General features: G+C 39.7%; 1 protein-coding gene across 1 annotated transcript in view; it reads left to right on the forward strand.

The window, feature by feature from the left end:
• Positions 1-22,124, forward strand: part of LOC115037355 (MAM domain-containing glycosylphosphatidylinositol anchor protein 2) — a 145,483-nt gene that overhangs the window by 48,304 nt on the left and 75,055 nt on the right. Inside the window, exons 2-3 of the mRNA XM_029495824.1 lie at positions 2,171-2,310; positions 11,457-11,631. Of these exons, the coding sequence (XP_029351684.1) occupies positions 2,171-2,310; positions 11,457-11,631 (315 nt within the window). The remainder of the gene's footprint in view (positions 1-2,170; positions 2,311-11,456; positions 11,632-22,124) is intronic.

A 22,124-nucleotide genomic window follows, 5' to 3' on the forward strand; every position in this document is an offset into this window, starting at 1 on the left:
CACAGCTTGGACAGAGGTAAAACTGAGTCTGCTGCTGGGGCTGACTCTGCGAAGAGAAGCCCACACAGGAAGCAACTCCTCCAACATGAAAGGCACACCACAGTCCCAGTGTTTTCTGCCTGGTAATTCTTTTTTTTTTTTTTTTCATCAATTTGTACTCCTCTTCCTAATCATATCCCGTATCTGCTCTCTAAATCATCTTATCCCAAACCTCTTATGTAATCATGTAAGTTGGAGAGGAAGAAATGCTTAACAGATGCTAGTATTGTCAGGGGTCGGTTACATGCCACTGCACTTTCATAGCTCAGTGTAACTGAGCATTTTGGGCGTTTCACCTAAGAGCACTTAGTCCTTCCTTCAGTTCAGCCTGTGCTGCTGCAAGTGTAGGCAGAGTTTAATGTCCTTACTGTCCCACAAGGGTCAACTAAGTGGTGCAGAGAGATACCAGTGCAGTGATTAAAACTGTGGACAGACAGCTGTGTGTAGTTTAAAGCTGAGAACTTGTTCTGCAGTGTGCCTGAGCTGCAAAGTAGTGAATACAATTAACCCATATTGCAGTTTCTGGCATTTTCATATCCTTAATTGCATTACATTAAGAACTTATGCTACAATGAATGTGCTAAATGATGAGTTCTGTTCCAAAGTGAGATAACCAATTTAAATATGGACACCCTCTCCCCATACGGCCAGATGGAAGATGAGTTTTAGTGTTTGAAGCTCACCTTAAAGGACCAGTAAGTCGGAGTTAATGGAATCCATTGACAGAAATGGGATACAATATTTATAATGACGTTGGTGTACCCTCGCAGAAAATAAGAACTGTTATGTTTTTGCTGGTTTAGAACGACTCCTTCACATCTACGTAGGGAGCAAGGCCTTTTCCACAGAGCTGACCCTGTTGCAAAATTGTATTTCCAAGTAGCTCTGGATATATAGAACAAACACTGCTTGAAACCTCTGTTGGCTCTCCATTGTGCTTGAAAACGGGGAAAAGGGAGAGAGCTATTTAATTGGTTGCAGTCAGCACATTTACAGCTAGATGTCACCAGATCCTGCACACTGTTCATTTAAGACATTTGCTTTTAGAATAATTGGATTCTTTGACTCGTATTTGAATTTGCATAAGATTTTGTAATTAAATGCTTCTGGCGTGTGATTAACCAAACGTGTTGTGTTTTCTCAAAGCATGGAAGAGATTTTAGACGCTGTGAGAAAACACTTGATTTGAGTTTAGTTTTTTTTAAATTGGCCAGTTTATGACACTGGGTTTAAACCTTTGCTGCATACACTGCCTAATGTGTATGGTCATGCAAACTGAAGGTCACTTTGATTTAAGCTGGAGTGATATTTATTGATTCCTGTTATCTATTTTCTTATTTTTATTTTTATTTTTTGCAAAGATTATCTCATCATTTTCTGTCATTCTGCATCAGAGTGGGTCCGCAGGTGCTGTAGAGGGTCACTTGATCAGCTGATCGTGTCAAATATTGAGCCAAAATGCAAAAAAATATCAATAGTTATATTGTGTGACCACTTGACACCTTTCATGATGACGATACTCCTGAGGAGACTGTAAGTCAACCTAAAAATAGCTTCAAAGGCCCAATCTGTCATTACTGTCACACTCTGATGGATCATAGATTGAAGTGTGATTGAAAATATTAATCGATTTTACTAATATAAATGTATTAAACTCACCTATATTGTGACTCTATAAGCATGTGATAGATTTGCTTTGTTTATTGTGTTATGAATTGTATGCGGTGGAGTATTAGTGTAACATTGTGAAATGAAGTGAAAAGCAAAAGTGTTTTTTGATTCTATGTGCCTACACTGCCAAATAAAAGAAATCAAACCCACCTCACCTATTAGCTTTAAATGCACCTTAAAAAACACACAACACACGAGCCGTACCAATGCCACATCTATGACAGAGCAGTGCTTCAAATTTACTTCTAATTAAATCATTTCCCCAGCTGATCTCTATGAAATTGAAACATGTGTCAGGTCAGTTTGTTTTGTATTTTATATATTAGCTATGTGCTGTGAATCTTTGGAGCAGGCTTGTTTAGGTGAGACAACCTCTTGATCAATAAACCATCTGCTGTGCTAAACTACTCACTCAGAAACGACCAGAATGCTAAAACACTTTGTGCTTTTCCCTTTTCAGCACCTCCAACTGTCCGCATCATACACTCAGGGCACGCCTGTAATGTTGAGGAAGAGAGGCACACAGAGAGAGTCTACACCATCAAGGAGGGAGAGACCCTGGAGCTCACCTGTCTGGTGACAGGGCACCCTCGGCCACAGGTAAGAGATTCTGTGCCCATTCTATTTGTCTGGCCTTCACCAACAACGTGGACAAAAAAAAAAAAAAAAAAAACAGCCACACCACAGAATCATGCAAATTTTCTCTCTATCAGTGCTGCTTTTTAAAAATTCAGTATGAGCTTAATTGATTGGCAGCTGATTAAAAGTTTCATCCTTTAATTATTGATGATTTAGGTAGTATTGGGCACCTTGGGGTTGATAATGAAAGCTCCTATTGTAATGAGGCTGCAGAAACAAAACAGGAGAAAACCTCTGTCAAAACTAAATGCCATGAGTGAGGAAGAGGCCATTGCAGAGACTAAGGTCATGTGAATACACATGAGCCCTCAGCAATGGTTATTCTCCAAATCTTTTATTTAGACTGGCTTTTATTTTGTTCTTTCTCTACCTCTCCCTCGTTGCTCATCTCATCCAAGTTATAAAAGCACATGTACAAAAAGTATGTTAATAAAAGAAAGAAAATAGCTGACAAAGAGAGACAAAATACAAATGAATGTGATCCTTGCAGGTATAAATGTCAGGTCTGCCATAAATTACCTGACCATCACATTTTGTTGTCATATTAATGTAGGCAAGATTTGCACATGCATTAACCTTTCCAAGGTTTATTGAATGTTGTTTCCAATTTGCTTGGTAACACAAGTTACATGGAATGCCGCACTATCTCAGCATAAGACTGAGCACATTTACATTAATTAATATAATTCCCCCTTCGATCAATACGCAGGACCAGTAGTTTGTACACTTCCCCTCTGGATGCTAAATGAACATATTGATTTTTATACTTCTTTTGAAAAGGCGTGGCCTCATCTACTGGCAGGAGCTTCAGAAACACCGCTCCTCTCCTTCCGTCGGGGGGGACAACTTCACACTCATCATCTCTGTCTTTCTTCTTAGTAAGAATTTCTGGAAAAACAGCCGAGTAGAGGAGAGCAAAGCGGGAGATCAAAAGCCCTTCATGACTGTGGCAGGAGAGGCAGGATCGTCTTTGAAATAGTCATTATGAGACTCACGCAGATCCCCTGGCATAGCGGGCCTCGGCTGTGTCTCTATGGACTTTGGGATGTGTCAGCTTTGTCCCCCCTCTGGTAGTCGCATGGGACCGGGGGGCAGTGCACACTCATTCTGAGAGGTTTCGGAAGCTGAGGAGGTTATCTCGGGTGGCAGAAGACGAAGGCTGGTTTTGTGATGTTGATGGGAAAACACAAGGGCATAAGACCTCATCGGAAACAGACTGGAAAATTAATGCAGAAATAACAGCTCATCTTTTCATTAAAATTAAATATCCTCAGAACATGTTCAGAGTATTTCTTCAGCCCAAAGTTCCACATTTTAATTGAGTTGAGTTTCCTCATCTTTTAAAAGCATATGTGGAGAAAAATTAATCAGTACTCTTTACAAAGGTTGTAATGCACTTTTAGTGAGCTCTGCCTTAATTAGCGGGTTGATATTTGGCTTTTTTTTATGATGACCATTATCTCTGTCAACAAACAATTGTTGAGCAATTGTTTATGTTTGTGTTGTTCTCCATGTTGTTTTCTATGGTAAAAATAATTATAACCAGAGGCATTATGCTACTCAACAGACTGGTTACTATAAATCTAGTGTCTCTCTCATGTGTCTCCATACCTTTCTGTTGATTTTAGATTACACAACTCTGTGTGTCGTTGACAATGTCTCCTAAACCGTTTAAAACGTCAGCAACCTTACTGTGCAGCCGTTTCTTAATGACGCCAGAGAGCCCTGCTATCTACGTCCACATTAACTGCTGACACTTGCTAATAAGGCTGACACCTGATAAAAAGGTGCGTGGTATTCACATGGAACAGATCAGCTGGACCTGTGGCAAAGTTTTCATTGACATTATATCAATTTTATAATAAGATACAATTACAAAAACCAGTAATTCAAACCTGGGAATAAGAGAAGACGGGATGGTTTCCTCCAGACTGGCAGCTTGGGTTTGTAAATTATTTCTACTCAGCAATTCTTAAATAGTGATACTTGACAATTTATAGATGACAAAGAATATATTTGTTTTCATACCTTATTATAAAAATGACAGAGTATTCATTTAAGTAAAGCTATAACTGTCTTGCATCCTCCACAGATTGCTTTTGCCATTTTTACCTACATGTCAAAATGAACTAATGCATCTCATTGAAACTTTCAAATGAACTGACTGATGTTAGTTAAACCCAGCAAATATGTCACTTTTAATCCAATGGTGTTTGTATTGCCTAACTATAAATACCAGCCACTGTTCAGTCATCTAACAGGGACCACTGCCAAGGCCTTTCTGCAGATAGATGCCAATGCACATTCCAGCCCCAGGGTTGACAGATCACTAGGTCAGATGTCCCCGTTTATCACTTTGACTTTTTATTAAAATAGGCAGCATTTTCAGGAAAAAAAACACTGGCAACTCAGTAGTCCTTGCCTAGTGACACTACGTGCAGTTTCAGTTTGTATGAGACCATTAATACTAAAAGCATCAGTAGGAACTGCTCAAGACTTGTCCTTAAGTCCATAGCCAAATCCACACTTACATTAATGAGAAAATGGCTCCTCCTAACTATGGAATCATTCTAAATTATGTTTCCCTGAACAACTTCCATACGAGCAGTAACTTAAACCACACTCACCATCTGGACGACAGTATCATGGGGGTGAAGTCTCACTACTCGATTACTGTAAATGGCTTCAATTCGTTCTGCATTAGCAAATCACAAGATTGCTTTTTTCATCATTACTGTCAAGATTTCAGTCTCTTTCCCTGACTTTCTGCTAGCTCCCATGATAATACATAAGCCGAGGGATGTTGTGCCAAATACAACATCAGCACCACAAAGGACCAACCACAGAGTAAAAGAGGCCACGGTTGGCTATTCCACCATCATTTAATTCTTCACATGTCCATCAATATGCACGGCCCTTAAATTACATAGACGCTCCTCGGGTCTTTCAACTGATGGAGTCTCTGGATTATGTCCAACCAGGCAGCAACTTCGTCACACTGGGCCTCTCTGTCAGCAAAGTGCACATCTGCCCACCCACCTCACAGGAAAAACAGTGGCTTTCGAACAATAAAATCATAAAGGCATCCAACCAACAGAAACGAACACACATTCCCTCACAAAAACACACACTCACTTGGCAGCAGCAATACTTGTCTGCCTTCCCATTTAATTGTCAAATAAAAAATATGTTCTTGTCAGTCACTCACACACCATATAATATGGGCCTTTTTCACTGCTGCCTTGTGGGCTTGGCATTTCAAGGTGTTACTATGGGCTGTGCAGGAATACTGAGGCACTTAGTGTATGGCAGGCTTGAGGCCCAACAATGTCAAATTCTCATAGCTGCATAGTTCAGAGGCCACCAGAAGAACATGTGGGTCAGAAATCGCACTGCAGCCTGGGCTTTACCCTCCTCTCTGCCTTCCATCTCTGTGTAAAATGCTGGCATGTTCATATTCTTCCAGCTGGGAAGTAGGGGTCAACCAGTATGCTTTTTCCAGGGGTGAAATTGGTTATTAAAAGTCAGAGACATTCATTTATTCATTCATCTTCTATCTTTTCCTTTTCTGGGTCGCAGGGGTGCTGGAGCCAATCCCAAATTACACTGGGCAACGGCAGGGGTACACCCTGGTCAGGTCACCAGTCCATCACAGGGCCAACACAAACATGCATGTCTTTGGACTGTGGGAGGAAAACCACGCAGGCATAGAGAGAACATGTTAAGTCACACATAGTGGCCCCAGACTTGGGAACTGAACCCATGGCAAGAGACAGATAACTCATATTTGAAAGCAAATTTATTTTTATTTTTTTATTTTGTTTATCGATATGCAATGAGGGTTTAAAGAAAGTGAATTAAATATATGTGGATTCACGTTGCTGCATGGTGTCCCATAGTTGAATAGTTATATGATTATTATAATTATCACCATGTTAAAAGTTTTTCCTCTTCAGTCTTATAAAAATGTATTACAGCAAGATGTTTACTCGCAATCATTTTCACTGGCTTAATAACTACTTTAATCCGAGTACTTCTTGCCTCAAGTAATAAATTGAATTTTACTTTCTCTGCAATGTGGAATGTCTTATCTCCAGTTCCCGGGGTTTCTCTTACTGGTCTCTGTTTCTTTAAATTTCTCTCTATCAGAAAGGATAATGCACATAGTGTTTCAAACAGTAGTGATGCTGGTGCCTCCCCCTGCTCCCCATGTCTTTGTAAAAGACAAACATGGCTAGTCTCGCTCTTTCTCTCCATCTCTCTTCCTTTATCGGTTTCTTCAATCTCGTACTAAAACAGCGAGTCAATTAATCAACCTATCAATCAATAGCAGAGTCATTTATCAAGTAAATTGCCCAACATCAGCTGGTGAGAGCTTCTCATTTTAGGATATACTGCTTCCCTCTGTTTTTTGTCAGTCTAAAGTGAATATCAGGGCGTGGCATTTTTTGTCACGAGCACATACATTGCTTGATACTTGAATTAAATCCATCCTCACCTCCATTTGATAAAGACTTGTGAACCTATTCCCTTTGTCTACATATAGTCTTATCTATTTATACTTTCATGTTCACTGTTCTCCAGCTTTTCTCATTGTCTTTGATTCTATGAACAGACATCAAAGGGTCTCTGATGATGAAGCCATCTGCCCCTGTCTCCCCTCTCTGGCTTCCATCCATTATGTCCACATTACTTTGTTTGAGTACAAGGCTCCAATAGCCAGCAACACCACATTGCAAACACCTTGTTTTGTTTCAGTTATTGGCCATCCACACTGAACCTACTGTGCCATGGGTCAGCAAGTACAAATAAGCTGACCTCGGGCCTTGGGACGTTTTGCTTTATAAAGACCAATTGGAGTATGTGATCTGTTTTGGATGCTCCCGTGACAGTTAGCCTACAGTGCTGGTGTCCCTAGCAGATGGTGCTTTTCATGCCACTGCACTGGCAGCAGTCATGGCTTGGAGGCATATGTTTTCAGGCTCCTTGTCCATCCCATTCCTGTGAACATAAACATTGACTCAAGGAAGGAACCAAAGGCCACGGTGACCTTTCATTTTTGAGCTCTTAATATTTTTTTATTGAGATTCATATATGTAATGTACTCTTCTTATCTTGGACTCTGCTGACACATGAAGGTGGAAAACTGCAGCTGCGACCTGACTAGTTGCTGCTTGAGGTGTGCAACTGCAAGGCGTTGATTTTTAGTTCTGACGATAATTTTAACCTTTTAATTTTAAAGTATTCACTTCACAGAGTGCAGCAAAATCTGATTTAATATCTGTTAGTGTGGGTTTTCAACTCTTTCTGTTTTTGAATTTCAGTAGTAAAGCCTTCACTGTGGAGTGTGATGGTCATCCAGTGTTTATGAAGGCTCGTATTTTCTAATATGGACCTGTGGAGTCTGTGCACTCACAATTTGTGATTTGGACCCCCTGTAGCTTCTTCTGATGACTTGATTGTCATGCTCAGCCACACTTGGCTGCACCACTGAGAGGGCCACAGACCATCATCAGTGCCTAAAAGATGGCAAAAAAAGATGGCAAGCAATTAGAAACCAGTCTGTTCTTAGCCAGTGGAAACATCATGGCGAGTATTATGGTATATTCACAGATGACGCGTGCTCCAGCATATGATCCCCACATAACAACAGACACTGGGCGCATTTTAATTAGCTTTTGCTGTGACATCGCAGCATGTGCTATCTCAAACGCTGTTAGGATTTTCAGTCAGATACTGATCTAGATGAGCTTCTTCCTTCCTTCTGAGCAAATGCCCTGCTATTGAGATGTCTGATTTAATGCCGGAATGCTGTTATTATTATTTTGTTGGCTTTGCTTTTCCCGTAGGAACTAACTGATGACATGTTTTTGATGCTTTTTAAAAATAGAATATGCAAAATGTGGTTGAACACACTCCTTTTATCGAAACTGCATGAGGTGAAATGTGAAAACCAGAACCCATTTAAGTTTTATGGTTATAATATATGCATGCAGTTGCAAGGCACAGACAGGAATAATACATTTTCTGCCATAAAAAAAGTGCCTGGCTGGTACATCTTGGCAATCGGACTTACTCCCCAGTGTATATTTGCAGGCACCTTATGAAGAATTAGAAAGAAGCATCAAAAATAGCTAATGAACTCAGCTGGGCCTGCAGTGGACAAGGAGTCGTAATTATCATATTGCTCAAATCCGCCAGGTCCTCTCAGATCAAGAGTATTTGCTTTGCACTAAGGAGAGTGAAGAGGGTCAAACTGTTCTCACCAGGCATACTTCTGGACTCCCCCAGTGGGTTGTGCTGCTCTGATGTTTAAAAAAATAAAGGCAAAGGAGTGAAAGAGTGAAAATAGCTCCAGCATACTGGGAGAGTTGAAAGCTCTCATCAATAATGTGGTCTGCTGCCCTTGTGAAACAAACAGGAGCCCTTTCCTCTTGAAAATGAGAAGTTATAAAATGAGAAGATATAAATACCCAGTTCATAGTGTCCCTATAACAATGCATTTATTGATACTGCACTTTCCTAAAACTCAAAGCTCTTTACACAAAAGCAAAGGAAATGAGTGAGGGTATAAGCTGGAAGAATATTGAATTCTGCTGAGGTCACCATAAGCCAGCTTGCTTTGTATTTGCATGAAGGGATCTAGAGCAGTGCAGGAGAATGGCACAGAATTCAAAAACTTTGCACTGTTAATTTATACTCATAACTAATTTAACTTCAGGTATTGTTTTGCTGTACTGATGATGTCGCCAACAGCTATAACAGGGACTCAGACTTTAAGTGGGACTCAAGCATCGATCAATTGCTGAGTTTGAGCTTTTTCACTTTTTCCCAGTGTCTCTTGATGTGTTTTCAACAGACCAAGGGAATCATGTTCTTTATACTGTATTCATTTAAAAGCATTTATTTTAAATGCTAATATATTCACCTAATGCTTGTATTAAGGGCTGGGCAGAAGCACAATCTGGCCAGAGACGGCCCCTTTTTATTTGAGGGAGTGGTTGATGAGAGGAAGAAAATACAGCACACAGTCTTTCAGTTTCAGAGTAAGCTAATTCATCTCTTCCTCTCTGAACAGTAACACCCCAAGCAAGACAGAAATTTCTAAAACTCTTGTGATAAACTTCAACTTTGCTGCGTGTGAATTCCTTGTCATCCTCTAGCCCCAAGCTCCACAAAAAGCCTCTGGAATAGGGCACCATTATCGGATTTGGGGGCACCCACCTTCTGATTTCCTTTTTCCTGTCTGTTTGGAAATTGACCAAACTTCAAGCTGCCGTAACCTCAGGCTGGAACCATTGCAGTTAAAACCCCACAGCTAGAGCTGCACAGCAGCAATCTCCCAAGATAGGACCCAATCCCCATCCCTGTATGCAATGATATCCCTGTTCCATCTGATGCTATCGCTGTAAAATGGGATGGTATCAGTATCCAAGATGATGCTATCACCATACAGTGTGGAGATATTGGATTCTAATTCATAGCCACCCCTGCCTAGACAGAGATATGTGAGGCTCTGCAGGCAAAGCCAGTCCATCTGTGGCTTACTTAGAATGAGGAATTGAACCAAGCTTTATGCTCCGTGATTTTGGCTGCGTGGCCCCCAGGCCAGAGTTGCCATAGTACCTGTTCATGCTGTATGCTTTAATGAGGACATGAGAGGGAGATGATGAAGAGTCAATTACAACGTCGTGTTGGAGAGTAACAGTATTTCACCTTTCATTACATCTCAATGCCACAGGCTAACCAGGCCTCATCAGTTACTGAGCAGTGCTCACGCTGAGAAGGCCACGCTGAGGTCAGTCTTGTGGGAAACACGGGAAAGACAGGCGTTAGAGGAAGATTTCTAGCTGTCACGTTCTCCATTGTACCGTGACATTTCACAAAGGAACATCATAAAAGTTCCAGAAACACAGTGTGCTTCAATTACTTGGTCATTATGTAAAAACTTAATCTTGCCAACAACAAAGGCCAATTAAAACAGGCTTTCATAAATTCCATGTTTGTTATTCCTGCTCCAATTTAGTTGTAGATGACTTGGATGTCAACATTGATGACACTAAACAAAATGCTGCAAACAGCAGTTAAAAATAAAAACTGGAAATGGAGGAAATGGCATGACTGGCTCTCTCCAAACGTAATCAATTCCACCTACCACCAACATATATGAATGTCAGTAATTAACACTGAATATTTTTCATGTTGCTAATCCATACAAACATTAGTGTCCTAACAATGTAACAACAATTCAATCCTGTAGAAACTCATTGCTAGAATTTTTGAGGTTTGTGTTGTAAAGTGCTGAGAGGAAGATATATATATATTTTTTTTTACTGAGTGAAGAGCCAATAATTTCAGATTTTATACTAAACAGCTGTTGACTGTAGCTGGATATTATATTACAACACATATATATATATGTACAGTATATATATGTTAGAGTAGTATTAATATTCTACACTTCCTTCATTCCTTCTTATTCTCTTTTGCCAAAAAGAATTCCCTTTGCATTTCTGTCTATGCAGGGCTACTATCACTGAAGCCAACATTTTCTGTAATTTTCACATTGATTTAGCATTGCAGCTCACCCTTTTTTTTTTCACTTTAAAGGCCTGTTAGAAAAGGAAATAATCCCTCATCAGTTTGGCAGGCTTTTAATTTGAAAAATGTGCATTCAAAGTTAAGTTGTGCCGGTGGTATCTTAGCTATAGCTATTGAAACATAATGGGAAGTCAGATTAATTAGGAATTATTGTGGATGGAAAACTTAACAGTTGAAAAGTTGAGTAATGGTGTAATTAGTGCTACAGAAATGTACATTATACTAAAAAATTAAGTATTTGATTTATTAGGTATAATTTCATTCTCCCTCAGTATTTTTCACCAGGCTGTTATTAGCAGTCAGCTTGTATTTAGGCTGGCTCTCTCTAACTGTTATTAGAATACCATCTTTTAATTAAGAATTTGCACCATCACGTTGATTTATTCTGTACCTACTTCCCATTTGCAACTGCATCTGGTGTCTCAGTCCATTTCCACCATACAATAACAGAATGTGAACAAGCGTAGGAAGCAATTTATAATATTTTTCCCCTTTGTTCTTCCCAGATCCGATGGACCAAGACAGCCGGCAGTGTGTCGGACCGCTTCCAGGACTCCAGTGTGTTCAATGAAACACTACACATCAAAAAGATACTGAGGACCCAGGGAGGTCGCTACTACTGCAAGGCTGAGAACGGCCTTGGCTCACCTGCCATTAAGTCCATCAGGGTGGATGTGTACTGTGAGTTCTCTTCACTTTTGGGTCACACTATAGCTTTTTTTTTTTTTTTGATGACTTTGTGAAGGTTTTGGATTTCTTTATTATTAGGGTCTTCCTGCTTTACAAAGACATTTAATTTAGGCTGAAAGTGGGACAAGACAGCACGGCAACATAGCGGTTAGCGCTGTCACCCCACATTAAGAAGGTCGTGGGTTCGGTTCCCAGGCCAGAAATTTTCTCTGTGGCGTCTGCATGTTCTCCCCGTGCCTGCATGGGTTTCCTCCAGGTACTCCAGCTTCCTCCCACCGTCCATAGATATCCCATTTGCGTTAACTGGTTAATAAGAGGAATGAATGAATGAGTGAATGAAAGTGGTGCATTCCTCACGTGTGACTATTGTGCTCTGTTTCCTTGATACCCTGCTAAGGATTGGCAGTTGGTACTATTTTCTTCAGCTAAATTCTCTCTTCGGACAGATTCCAGAAAGCCTTGACCCTGAAAAGGTTTCTACTCACAGTTCTGGCTATGCAGCAAATTGAGTCTCAGCAGTGTAATTAAGCATAGTGAAGTTGGAAGCACAGCTTGACGACTTGAAAGAATTTTATAAAGCAGAAGTTCTTTCAAACTCCCTGCAAAAATATATTATGCCAAATCAAAATTTAGAAATATTTTTTTATATATTTGTCCAGGATGTTTTATACTTACATTTTGCGCTACAGGATCCTGAAGAGAGACAGCTGCAATGCAGACAATTTAACATCATAAATGTGTACAGCCTAATATAGCAATGTTTTTTATTCTTGCCCTAAAGGAAAATGTAGTTATTCAGAGAGACTGCATCCAAAGAGACCCCTTGTCCTCCTGAGAATGTTAATTAAGCTAAAACACTTTTATTATCGTGACATTGCCATCCAGTGTAAGTGCAATGTTTCTATTTTTCAAGTATCTGTACGACAGATGGGGAAGGTTTATTGGCATTCCTCAAAGAAAAAGGTGATTTAGTGTTATTGTTTTTATTGATTTAGAATCGATTGTCCTATTTCAGCTTGTGAGCCGCGAGACATCAGAGTTTGCCCTTTCAACACAGCCCAACTCTCTAAAAGCATTGTGCTCTCTCTGTGGTTGTTTGAGTATGCAGCCAAATTTTATTGTGTAGGCGTATCATAATCATCCATATTAAGGGCAGAGTTTATTTATGTCTAGTCTGTTTCAGTCTCCTGAGATATAAAATCATGTGTTTGGTGCCTTTGAAAAGATCTCTAAGCTGCCTCCTTAATTTTTCACTGCTGCTTCAGACTTGCTCCTTCAATAGCACTCTCTCAATTTCTGCTTTCTTTTTCATGCCAGGCTGCAAACTACGAAAATTGAAAATTGATGGCCCCTCTGCCCTTAATTTGTTGCCAAACACCCAATTTGCAGTCACAGAGGAAAGAAGGGGGTTGTGGAGCAGAACATTTCTAAACTAAACAAGATGCACTTGAGCTGCTTCCAGTCCATGACACCCTTCCAGTAAAAACCTGCATTTATTTAAAGCATTTATGAATATCTCTGCTCCTCTCCTCTGCCTGTCTTATTTTTGCCTTGTGGTGTGAGAGTCACATCCTTGTACCTGTTTATTTGGACTGACATGGGCAGAGGTTGTGGAATTGAAACTTGTTTACAAAGCTTGCGGAAGGCCTTGGCGGAGCAGCACAGCAGGGGCTGAACAGCATCTCAGCAGCTGACAGTCAGAGCCTTGTTCCCTGTGTGCACCATTTCACCTTGACTTCACTAAAGAGTTAGAGGAACAGATTCAGAAATGAAACCAGATAACACACTGAGAAAAGAACCTGAGGAAAGTGTTTGGTTCCTCAATGAGCATCATCTGGCATTTTGAGGTCAATGTTTTCAGGCTGTTTAACATAAGGGTTAGGGTTAAGATTACGTCTCAGTAATGCATACGAGAATAAATTCCACTAAAATATATATATGTACTGTATATTCTAGAACATCACAGAGACTTGCTAAGCATTAAGAAAACACACATAGAACTATTTAAATGAATTAAATAAAATGAATAAATGAAAAAAAAAAAAAATACAGTATACAGTATGTATTGCAATAGTGTATTTATTCAATTTTGTGAGCATATAGGAATATGGATAATAAAATATTGAAATGGAAAAGAATGTACCTTAAAATAATAATTTGAATTATCTTTTGGAATCCTGATATTGTTCTTGTATCTGGCCTTGTAGAATTGTATGTTTGGACTTCATTAGTTGGCAGAGAAAAAAAACACATCATTCCTCCTGTGCAATGCTATAACTGTCCCCTGAGGGTGAATGGAATTGATGGGCCTCTGCAGTAGGTGCTATTTTTAGTGGTTTGCAGCTCCGATTTTTAATTAGCACTGAAACTGGTGTTTTGGAGTTGGACCTCCCAACAACAGGAGCTCCAGTCACGTCTGTTGTCTCATCCAGATGTATCTGGCCTCTGCCTTTTTACCTCAATGCGATATATTGGACTACACCATTACAGCAAAGGAAAGGTCCTTTACATAACTTGACCAGCCAGCATTTTTTATATTAAGAAGCTTAAACCTTGTATGATCCTTCTCCAGTCTCCCCATTTGGTTTTATTTTTAGACCATTTATTTGCATCTTCTTCTTCAAACTAAGGATTTAAAAATAAATAAAAATAAATAACAGCGATCTTATTCATATATGCAACATGATTTTGCTGAAATTGTGTGTACTGGAAATGAAAAATCATCCAGACAGCATCTGACCAATTGACAGTTAAATGGAACAAATAAGAAAGAATAAATACAGGTGGATAGATAGACAGACCAACAGACTGGCAGAGCAAATGTTTTCTTATATCTGAGTTCTCTGTGAACTGCAGATAACAAGAAGGATAATTAGTGGTAATGACTGACCTCTGCAGCCCTGAGGAGCTGATATTAGCTATTCAGCCAGCTCAAAGCTAACGTATTTACAAAGCTCAGAAGTCCATCTAAGCACATTTTATACCTGCTGACACCTCAGTTGTGTTTGTCTGTGGTTAGGTCTTTGGGGAAAGTCCTCTTCAAAGTTAATAAAGAACCTTGCCTAACTCCTACACCAATCGATTTTAAGCTTAAGATGCTCACTCCTTTTTCCTGCAAGGGAGTCTTTTCAGTGTTTTCATTTAATTTTGGCTGCATTAATTTTGCTGTAGCATCTAATGTTTCATCGAGTGACTGATGGAGGAAAGCTTAAGGGTTCTGCAGGGGCAGCTTATATCAGGTTCTGAAAGTTCACTGAACATCACCAGTACAATATATCAGTCTTTGTGAGCAGGGAGAAACCAAAAAAATAATTTTTCTTGCATGAAAAGCATGAAAAATTCCTATTTTCATTTTCATTCATTACTAACAGATTAAAGCACGTTGTATTAAGGTTAATCGGTGCTAGCATGATTAATTAAATAACCAAATCAAACTCATTCAACGACAAATTTGACAATTTCAATCAATTCAGTCATGGGGAACCTGCGATTAAACGTATTTTTCAATTCATTTGAATAATTGTATTTATCAACTAATTGATTTAAATTTACTAGGTAACAATAAATAAATGGACTCCTCTTTATACAACACAATGCATGACAGAGACTGGTTACCAAACACCCAGGTTGTCACATTTACTCACATTGAAACAAAATGATTTCAACCAATGGAAAAATGCTGTGGGGGGGAGACTAAGCCTTAATAGTTCAGGTCAGCATTTACTGTGCAGGTTGTGATAAAGGACCATTAAGGCTTGCTTTAAAATGAGCTGAACAAACCTGGCAACTCTGAATAAATTGAGAGCACAGAGATACAGCGTGAGAAGGGGAAAAAAAAAACATGCAACCAAGTTTTACAGAGTAAACAGGAAAGAAAAAGCTGTTTGTACCATTTGTCCATATGCTAATGTTGGACAGATGATATGAATGTTGTCTGCCTAGTCAGCCAGTGCCAGTTTGTCAGTCGCTGTGAAATAGTGAGAATGAGGTGACGTGCACATTGTGAGAAACAACCCGCTGGACTGTAGATAGAGGTTTTCACACACATCTTCACTCTTCCTTGATATTTCTCACTATGTTTGTTTAAAAGAAGGATTAGAATAAGACAATAGCCTGCATTCTCTGTGCTATCTGTGGAAGGACTAAGACAGCTGTTAGTCCACACCACTGGTGCACAAGCCAGAGGATTTTAATGTGTGTTTGTCAGTACACGAACGGGAGTCTGAGCTGAAATCATTTTTTGGTAACAGTGGCATTTGTCTAGATTTGAGATGTGCAAATGTGTGTGTCAATTTTTTTGTGAGCTCATGCATGCTAGAAGAAACAAAAATAGAGGCTGCCCACTGGGTTCAAGCGCATGCTTATGCATGAATACACTCTCCACCAGTGAGGTCCTGACTCACACACACATGTGAAAGGCTTAAATCATCTTGGCATACGCCTCTTGGACTGTGCAGCAGCATGTGGTGCAAGGATGACTTGGGGAAGTGTCTCTGCTTTATGTTTGCCTTCCATCGATAGAGTTCATGAAGGAGCTCGGAGACCAAACAGCAGCTGATGGTGTTTGTTTAGTGGCCGTGCAGGCTTCGCTTTATCTAGTCGGTCAGTATAACTGACGCTTCTTATCTCATCAGGTGTACAATTCATGCCGCCCTGCTTTGAGGTGCCTGAGTAAATGTGTGTGCGGTGCAGAACAGCAGAGGAAAACACTGAGTCACTGGCCGAAGTGAGAAAAATTAAGTATTGACTGACATTTGGATGACTCCCATTAACTCCGGCATCAACTCATTATTTTGAATTCTCTGCATGTACTTGTGTAACTCGGTGGGTATATTTGGTTACACACAGAAGGCAGTGAGTCGGATGGTGATTCTCAGGGAGCCTATTCATTAGTGGGTTTATATGGGTGAAGAAGGTCAGATAGGTGGGTATGACTTGATTGAAAGATGTTGTATTTAAATTAGTTTATTACTTTCAGGAGTGCTAATTAGCTGGGCATGCTAACAGTTTAGCTAATGGTACACTGTTTAATCCATTCTTCCCACCTTCGTTCTGGTTCTTCTATAGCTCTGGTATATCTATAGCTAAAAATCCCTCTAACTGCAGCCTAACATTGAGTCAAGACCTGGAGAATTCCCGAGTTTGACAGGTGTGTTGAGCTGAGTTAAGGCTGCTAAACCGTGGACCATTGGACGACTGATGTTCAGGGGGAGGGATTTAATGACGTCAACGTGTTTTTGGATATGTGACACTCATGCCTGGAGAGACTGTAAAACTAAATGGATGCGAAGTGTGTCATATATTTATATCCCATCCTTTCAGGCACATTTCATGCTCTTTAAATTTTAATTCAAGCATGACGAAAAGTTTTCATGACATTCATTCTCAGTCTTCTGACTAAAAACAGGCATGAGGCAGAAATAGTTGAGAAATGCCATCTTAGTATGTCACTGTGATGTGACCCTATGATACAAGGTGATGTATTATGCAATCTTTTGAAAAGATACCATAATATATGTAGACAAAGATATATTTACAGCGGCTCTTAAGTGCTTTTGGATGTAAATGACCTGCTGTGATGAATGGCGTGATACAGCCACAGTGAGTTATCTGAGCCTTGTTTGAATCAGGATAGAATGAATCAGCACATTATGTGTACATTATGTAAATGTTTGCTGGTGTGGTTAATGGAGGTAAAGCCAGTTCACGACTGCCCATTACTCTTTCAAGGATGTGCTCTGGGGAGGGGCCCTTAATCAGAATAGTGGAGTCAACCTCATCTTCTGTCTCTGTTTTTCTCTCCATCAGGAGCTCAAAACATACAACAGCGTGTTTGTGTTGTGTATGCTAATGTGATTATCCACTGTAGAATTTCATTGTTATCTCTGTTTTGTTTTTAAGCATCTTCTCCCTGGGTGAGAGAAGGTGATGTAGTAACAGCTACTTCATATTTTAGCCAACATTTTCAATATGGACAACAACATCCAATTATAAGATTTGAATATACAGTAGGACTCGGGATAGATAATAATGATATTGATCTCAAACTCGCCCTTTCATCCAAGTTTGTTTGAAAGAAAAACAGCTTTTAATGACAGTGAATGATAAGATGTTTGCTGGGATAAAAGGCCTCATGAATTTTCTAAGGCAAAATTCAATATATGCAGAGCTTTGGTATCTGTGTTAACACCAAAGAAGACCAAGAAAACAAGAAATAACATTTTTTTTGTTTTTTAGGCAGTGATATCCACTGATAGACATGGAAAAGAGAAAATGTAGTGATTTGTTGATCACAGCATGCATTAAAGACAGTAGGAAATGTGTTTATTACTCCATTCAACTCCTGCTGGAACAGAATGTTGTACCAGGACATCCTGCTATAAGAAAGTGTGACCCTATGTCATATCTGTTAAAGAAAAGAAGAATTTCATTTGATAGAAAAGCCAGAGGGTTTTTTAAATATGTGCTGCTATTGGTACAGTGTCCATATGGATGTTAAATTAAATTTTTGTGGTACCTTTAAAGAAATAAAGCATCAGTCATTATGCCAATGGTCAAACAAGCTTCAGCCAAAAAGCCAGCCTGCTGTCAGGCCAACACAACAGCTAATGTTCCTTTTGTTACTCTGATCACTTTATTCAACTTTATTTATAAAGTGACTTTCAAAACCAAGTTACAAGATACTGTACAGTGAGAACAAATAATAATAAAACAGCATCCTTCAAATAAAATAAGATCAAATCACCCATTACCAAAAAAAAAAAAAACAAAGACAATATTAAAAAACAAAACTATACAAAACAAATAGCACTTTCTAATTAAACAAAGTACAGAAAATGCCATATGATAAAACTGAGTCTGTAGAAGACATTTAAAAGAAACCACAGAATTTTCCTGCACAGGATCGCTGGCACTACCACAAAACAAAGGTCTGGCCACCTTGTGTGAAAAGGTAGGAGCTCAGAATAATAATGACCAACACACATACAACATTTACCACCAACATGACTCCCTCTAGTGTAGAAGATACAACTGAGTAACTGCGTAAGCAGCTAATGCTGTTATCACTGGTGTCTAATGTGCAAAACAAGCAACATGGCATCAGCAGAAACATATTTTGTCACTTTTTCAATGAAAAGAGATTCTTTTAAATCATCACTCAGGGAAGAGCGCGCACCCTTGGTGGCTCTTTTTCCAGACAGAACAAAGGAGAGTAGTGAGGGTCGTTAGGCTCAAGTCAGAAAAGAACTCCATCATGTCACTTGTGCTTTGCCTCCTAATGTAATGGCTGATTCCTCGGTCCTGCTGCTGGTGGTGTTTAGATCTCTGGTCTGTGGCCTGCTTGTTTTCTAGGGAGATGGGTTAGAGAGGAGATGGGCTAAGGCAGACGCTGCTGTCTGCGGGAGAGAATGAAGAAGAGATTTGTTACTACTCATCCCTTAGTGTGCGCACACACACACACACAAACACAGAGAGAGAAAAACTAGGCCTCATTATTTCTTCATCTCCATCATAGGAGGAAGTGGGGGGTTACAGGCTGTTCTGTGAAGCTGCTGACGTCTGCCTCTCCATTTATCATGCATATTGTCCATGTGTACACACACGCATACACTTATTGGTTTTCCGCACACATCTACAGAAAAACAGCATTCCTCCAAAGACAGTTAATTGGAAAAGCGGCGTCACCAGGGGAGATGGAGGTGCAACGGCCTAAAGTGAGCTACGGCTTCCTAAACATGGCTGCAGCTCAGAAACACAGAGAACAGAAAGGGCAGGTTGTCTTCATCCAACTGTAACTTTGAGGGAAAAGGTAATATCTCAAGTCTAGATTTACCTGTAAAAAATGTGTGTAACAGACATATTCCTTTTTTTACACCCATACTGCATATTATCTAAAACCTAGAAAGACTGTGTGCAAGGTGCTGAAGAAGTCAAGTAAAGGAGATTTTATCGAGAAATACATGTAGGCAGTACCCCCCCCCCCGCCGTAGAAATTTAAGTTGAAGTTAACACAGGAATGTGGAAATGCCTAATGAATAATTCAGGACCTGCTACAAAGTAGCACAGAGGCATGCCAAGCAGCAGCTATGGCAGTGGTGGTGTGTGCCCTTTACAAACCTTAACCCAACTCCCCCCCCCCACGTGTTCCTGGCAGAGACAGAAGACTAGCCTTTATAAAGCCATGATCTCAAAGGGCTGCCCCTTTAAAGAGTATTAAAACAGTGTTTTTGACCCCTGGCAAATGACCCACGATTAAATTTCAATTCCAGTTTCAAAATATGGGAGCCTGGATGGGAATCTGTTAATTAATTGTGCCCAAAACATATACATGTATCAAGTCACCTAGTTTAATAAACCTGCATTATTTTAGAGGTTATCCCAAAAGTATTTGGATATTTAATATTGCTGTAACTGATGCAACCAGAACCAAAACACTTTTTTATGTAAATTGCAAATGACAGAGAAATTTATTTAATTACAGGAGCAGCTCATTAGGTGTATTTTTTCAAAGGCATTTGAAAATTGTTTGCTCCTTTCAGAATATTACAGTAATCATCAGTGCATAACTTCAGATTCAATGCAAAAAATGAGAGGCAAAAATAATAGACCTATTACCTGTAATCACCTGCTATGCACATTCATATATATTTCATATTTGAGTCGCTTTGGCCAAATCGCAAAAGTAAACATCCATGAGATAGATTTATATGGTATTTTATACAAACGTAAGGATGAACTTTATTTCCTTTGTTCATCTTGAAATATGCCAAAATATGGTTTACTATGATTTAATGAGGTAAACATTTCAGCAGAGGAGCCTAAATAATCATTCCCAGTTATTAATATTATGACTCGTACAACTATCTGCCCTTTCTCACCTAAATTAAATGAACACTTTTAGAATTAGAATAGAATTGTTCACATTTTCTTTCGGAGAGTTAGGTGAGAACATCAATACCAGACTCAAAATGTTCAAAGGTAACACAGCTAACTCACAAACACTTTTAAAACTCATACATTAACACAGTAAATCTTTTTCTAAAAAAGACTGCGTGGGTTAAGGCAGTCCACCATTAGTGAGAAGTGAGAATAATGTCAGTTTTATCTGCCAGGTTGTCACCGTACTTTGATGTTAGAAGTAATAATCTGTCATGAAATCAGAGTCATAAGTGGTTAGCGGTGTTGCCCCAGAATACGAAGGTCACGGGTTCGGTTCCCAGGCCTGGGACCTTTCTGCGTGAAGTTTGCATGTTCTCCGTAGCAGATAATGTTTTGTTCATGCATTTTATAGAGTACAGTAAAACTGATAAGGCTACGAGGTGGCTGGAAGTCGCAGTACTGCAAAGACACAAAGGGTTATTTATCTATCACTGTATACTTTCACCATATTAGCATAATGTTTTCAACATGGGGCCTTTCTGTGCAGTTCTCCCCGTGCCTGCATGGGTTTCCTCCTTCATGCTCCGGTTTCATCCCTCCATCCAAACACATCATGTTTGGGTTAACTGGTGACTCTAAACAGGACTGAGCGTGATTGTGAGTGGTTGTTGGTCTCGGTCTGTCTCTGTGTGTCGGCCCTGTGATGGACTGCTGACCTGTCCAGGGTGTACCCTGTCCTCACCCAGAGTGAGCTGAGGGATTGGCACCAGCACCCCCAATGACCTGGAAACAGATAAGCAGTAGAAGATGGATGAATGTATTCATGTACAGTATGAACGAAGATGCTCATCAGAGCTGGTGTCTACGTTACCATTTTAATTATGTGGTGAGATGTACTTAGCCATCTTACTGAGTGATGTGACCAGTCAATTTTTTTTTTTTTTTATTCCATAAATGTGTGTTACAGTCTCGTAGCAAGATATAACACACCAACTGAATGTGCTCTCTGGATTTTTTCCTTTCCCTCCTTTTATCCCCACAACAGCAGTTAGAGTGGTGGGGTACACAACGCTGCTCACTCTCATATCTCATGTCTCAGTGAACGATATTCAGCTTCCTGAGATATCTCTGTTACACAGGCACCATCGTCAGAGTGGAATTATTGCATTGAGAGATACATCATGCCCTCGCCCACCCTCCAAACACATCCATCCACCACTACAATCCCACTTAAGAATAAAGCAGCTGACACCAAATAGATACAACCAGCAGGAGCTAGTTATTGTGGAGTGTAGCCACGAGATAGAGGTCACTGTTGCCAAGGGGTTGAGAGATGGCAAGAAAGCAAATGTACTGAAAGTAAATTACATGCTGCATGCACATATTCCATGAGAGGCATCTGCATGAGGTAGATAGATGTTATATTACAAATATGGATTATTAACTTTTTGACCCACATAAATGAAGGACAATAATCATAAAAAATGAAATCACGCACCATAAAAAACATGTTTTGTTTTTGACCACATCTTACTTGTAATTGCGATGTGTTTACATGTGGTGGGTTTATTGATGTTTTCTAGCACCTCGGCCCCTCAAATTAT

The sequence above is a fragment of the Echeneis naucrates genome, chromosome 24, assembly GCF_900963305.1.
Source record: "Echeneis naucrates chromosome 24, fEcheNa1.1, whole genome shotgun sequence".
In the NCBI taxonomy this organism is placed as follows: Eukaryota; Metazoa; Chordata; class Actinopteri; order Carangiformes; family Echeneidae; genus Echeneis; species Echeneis naucrates.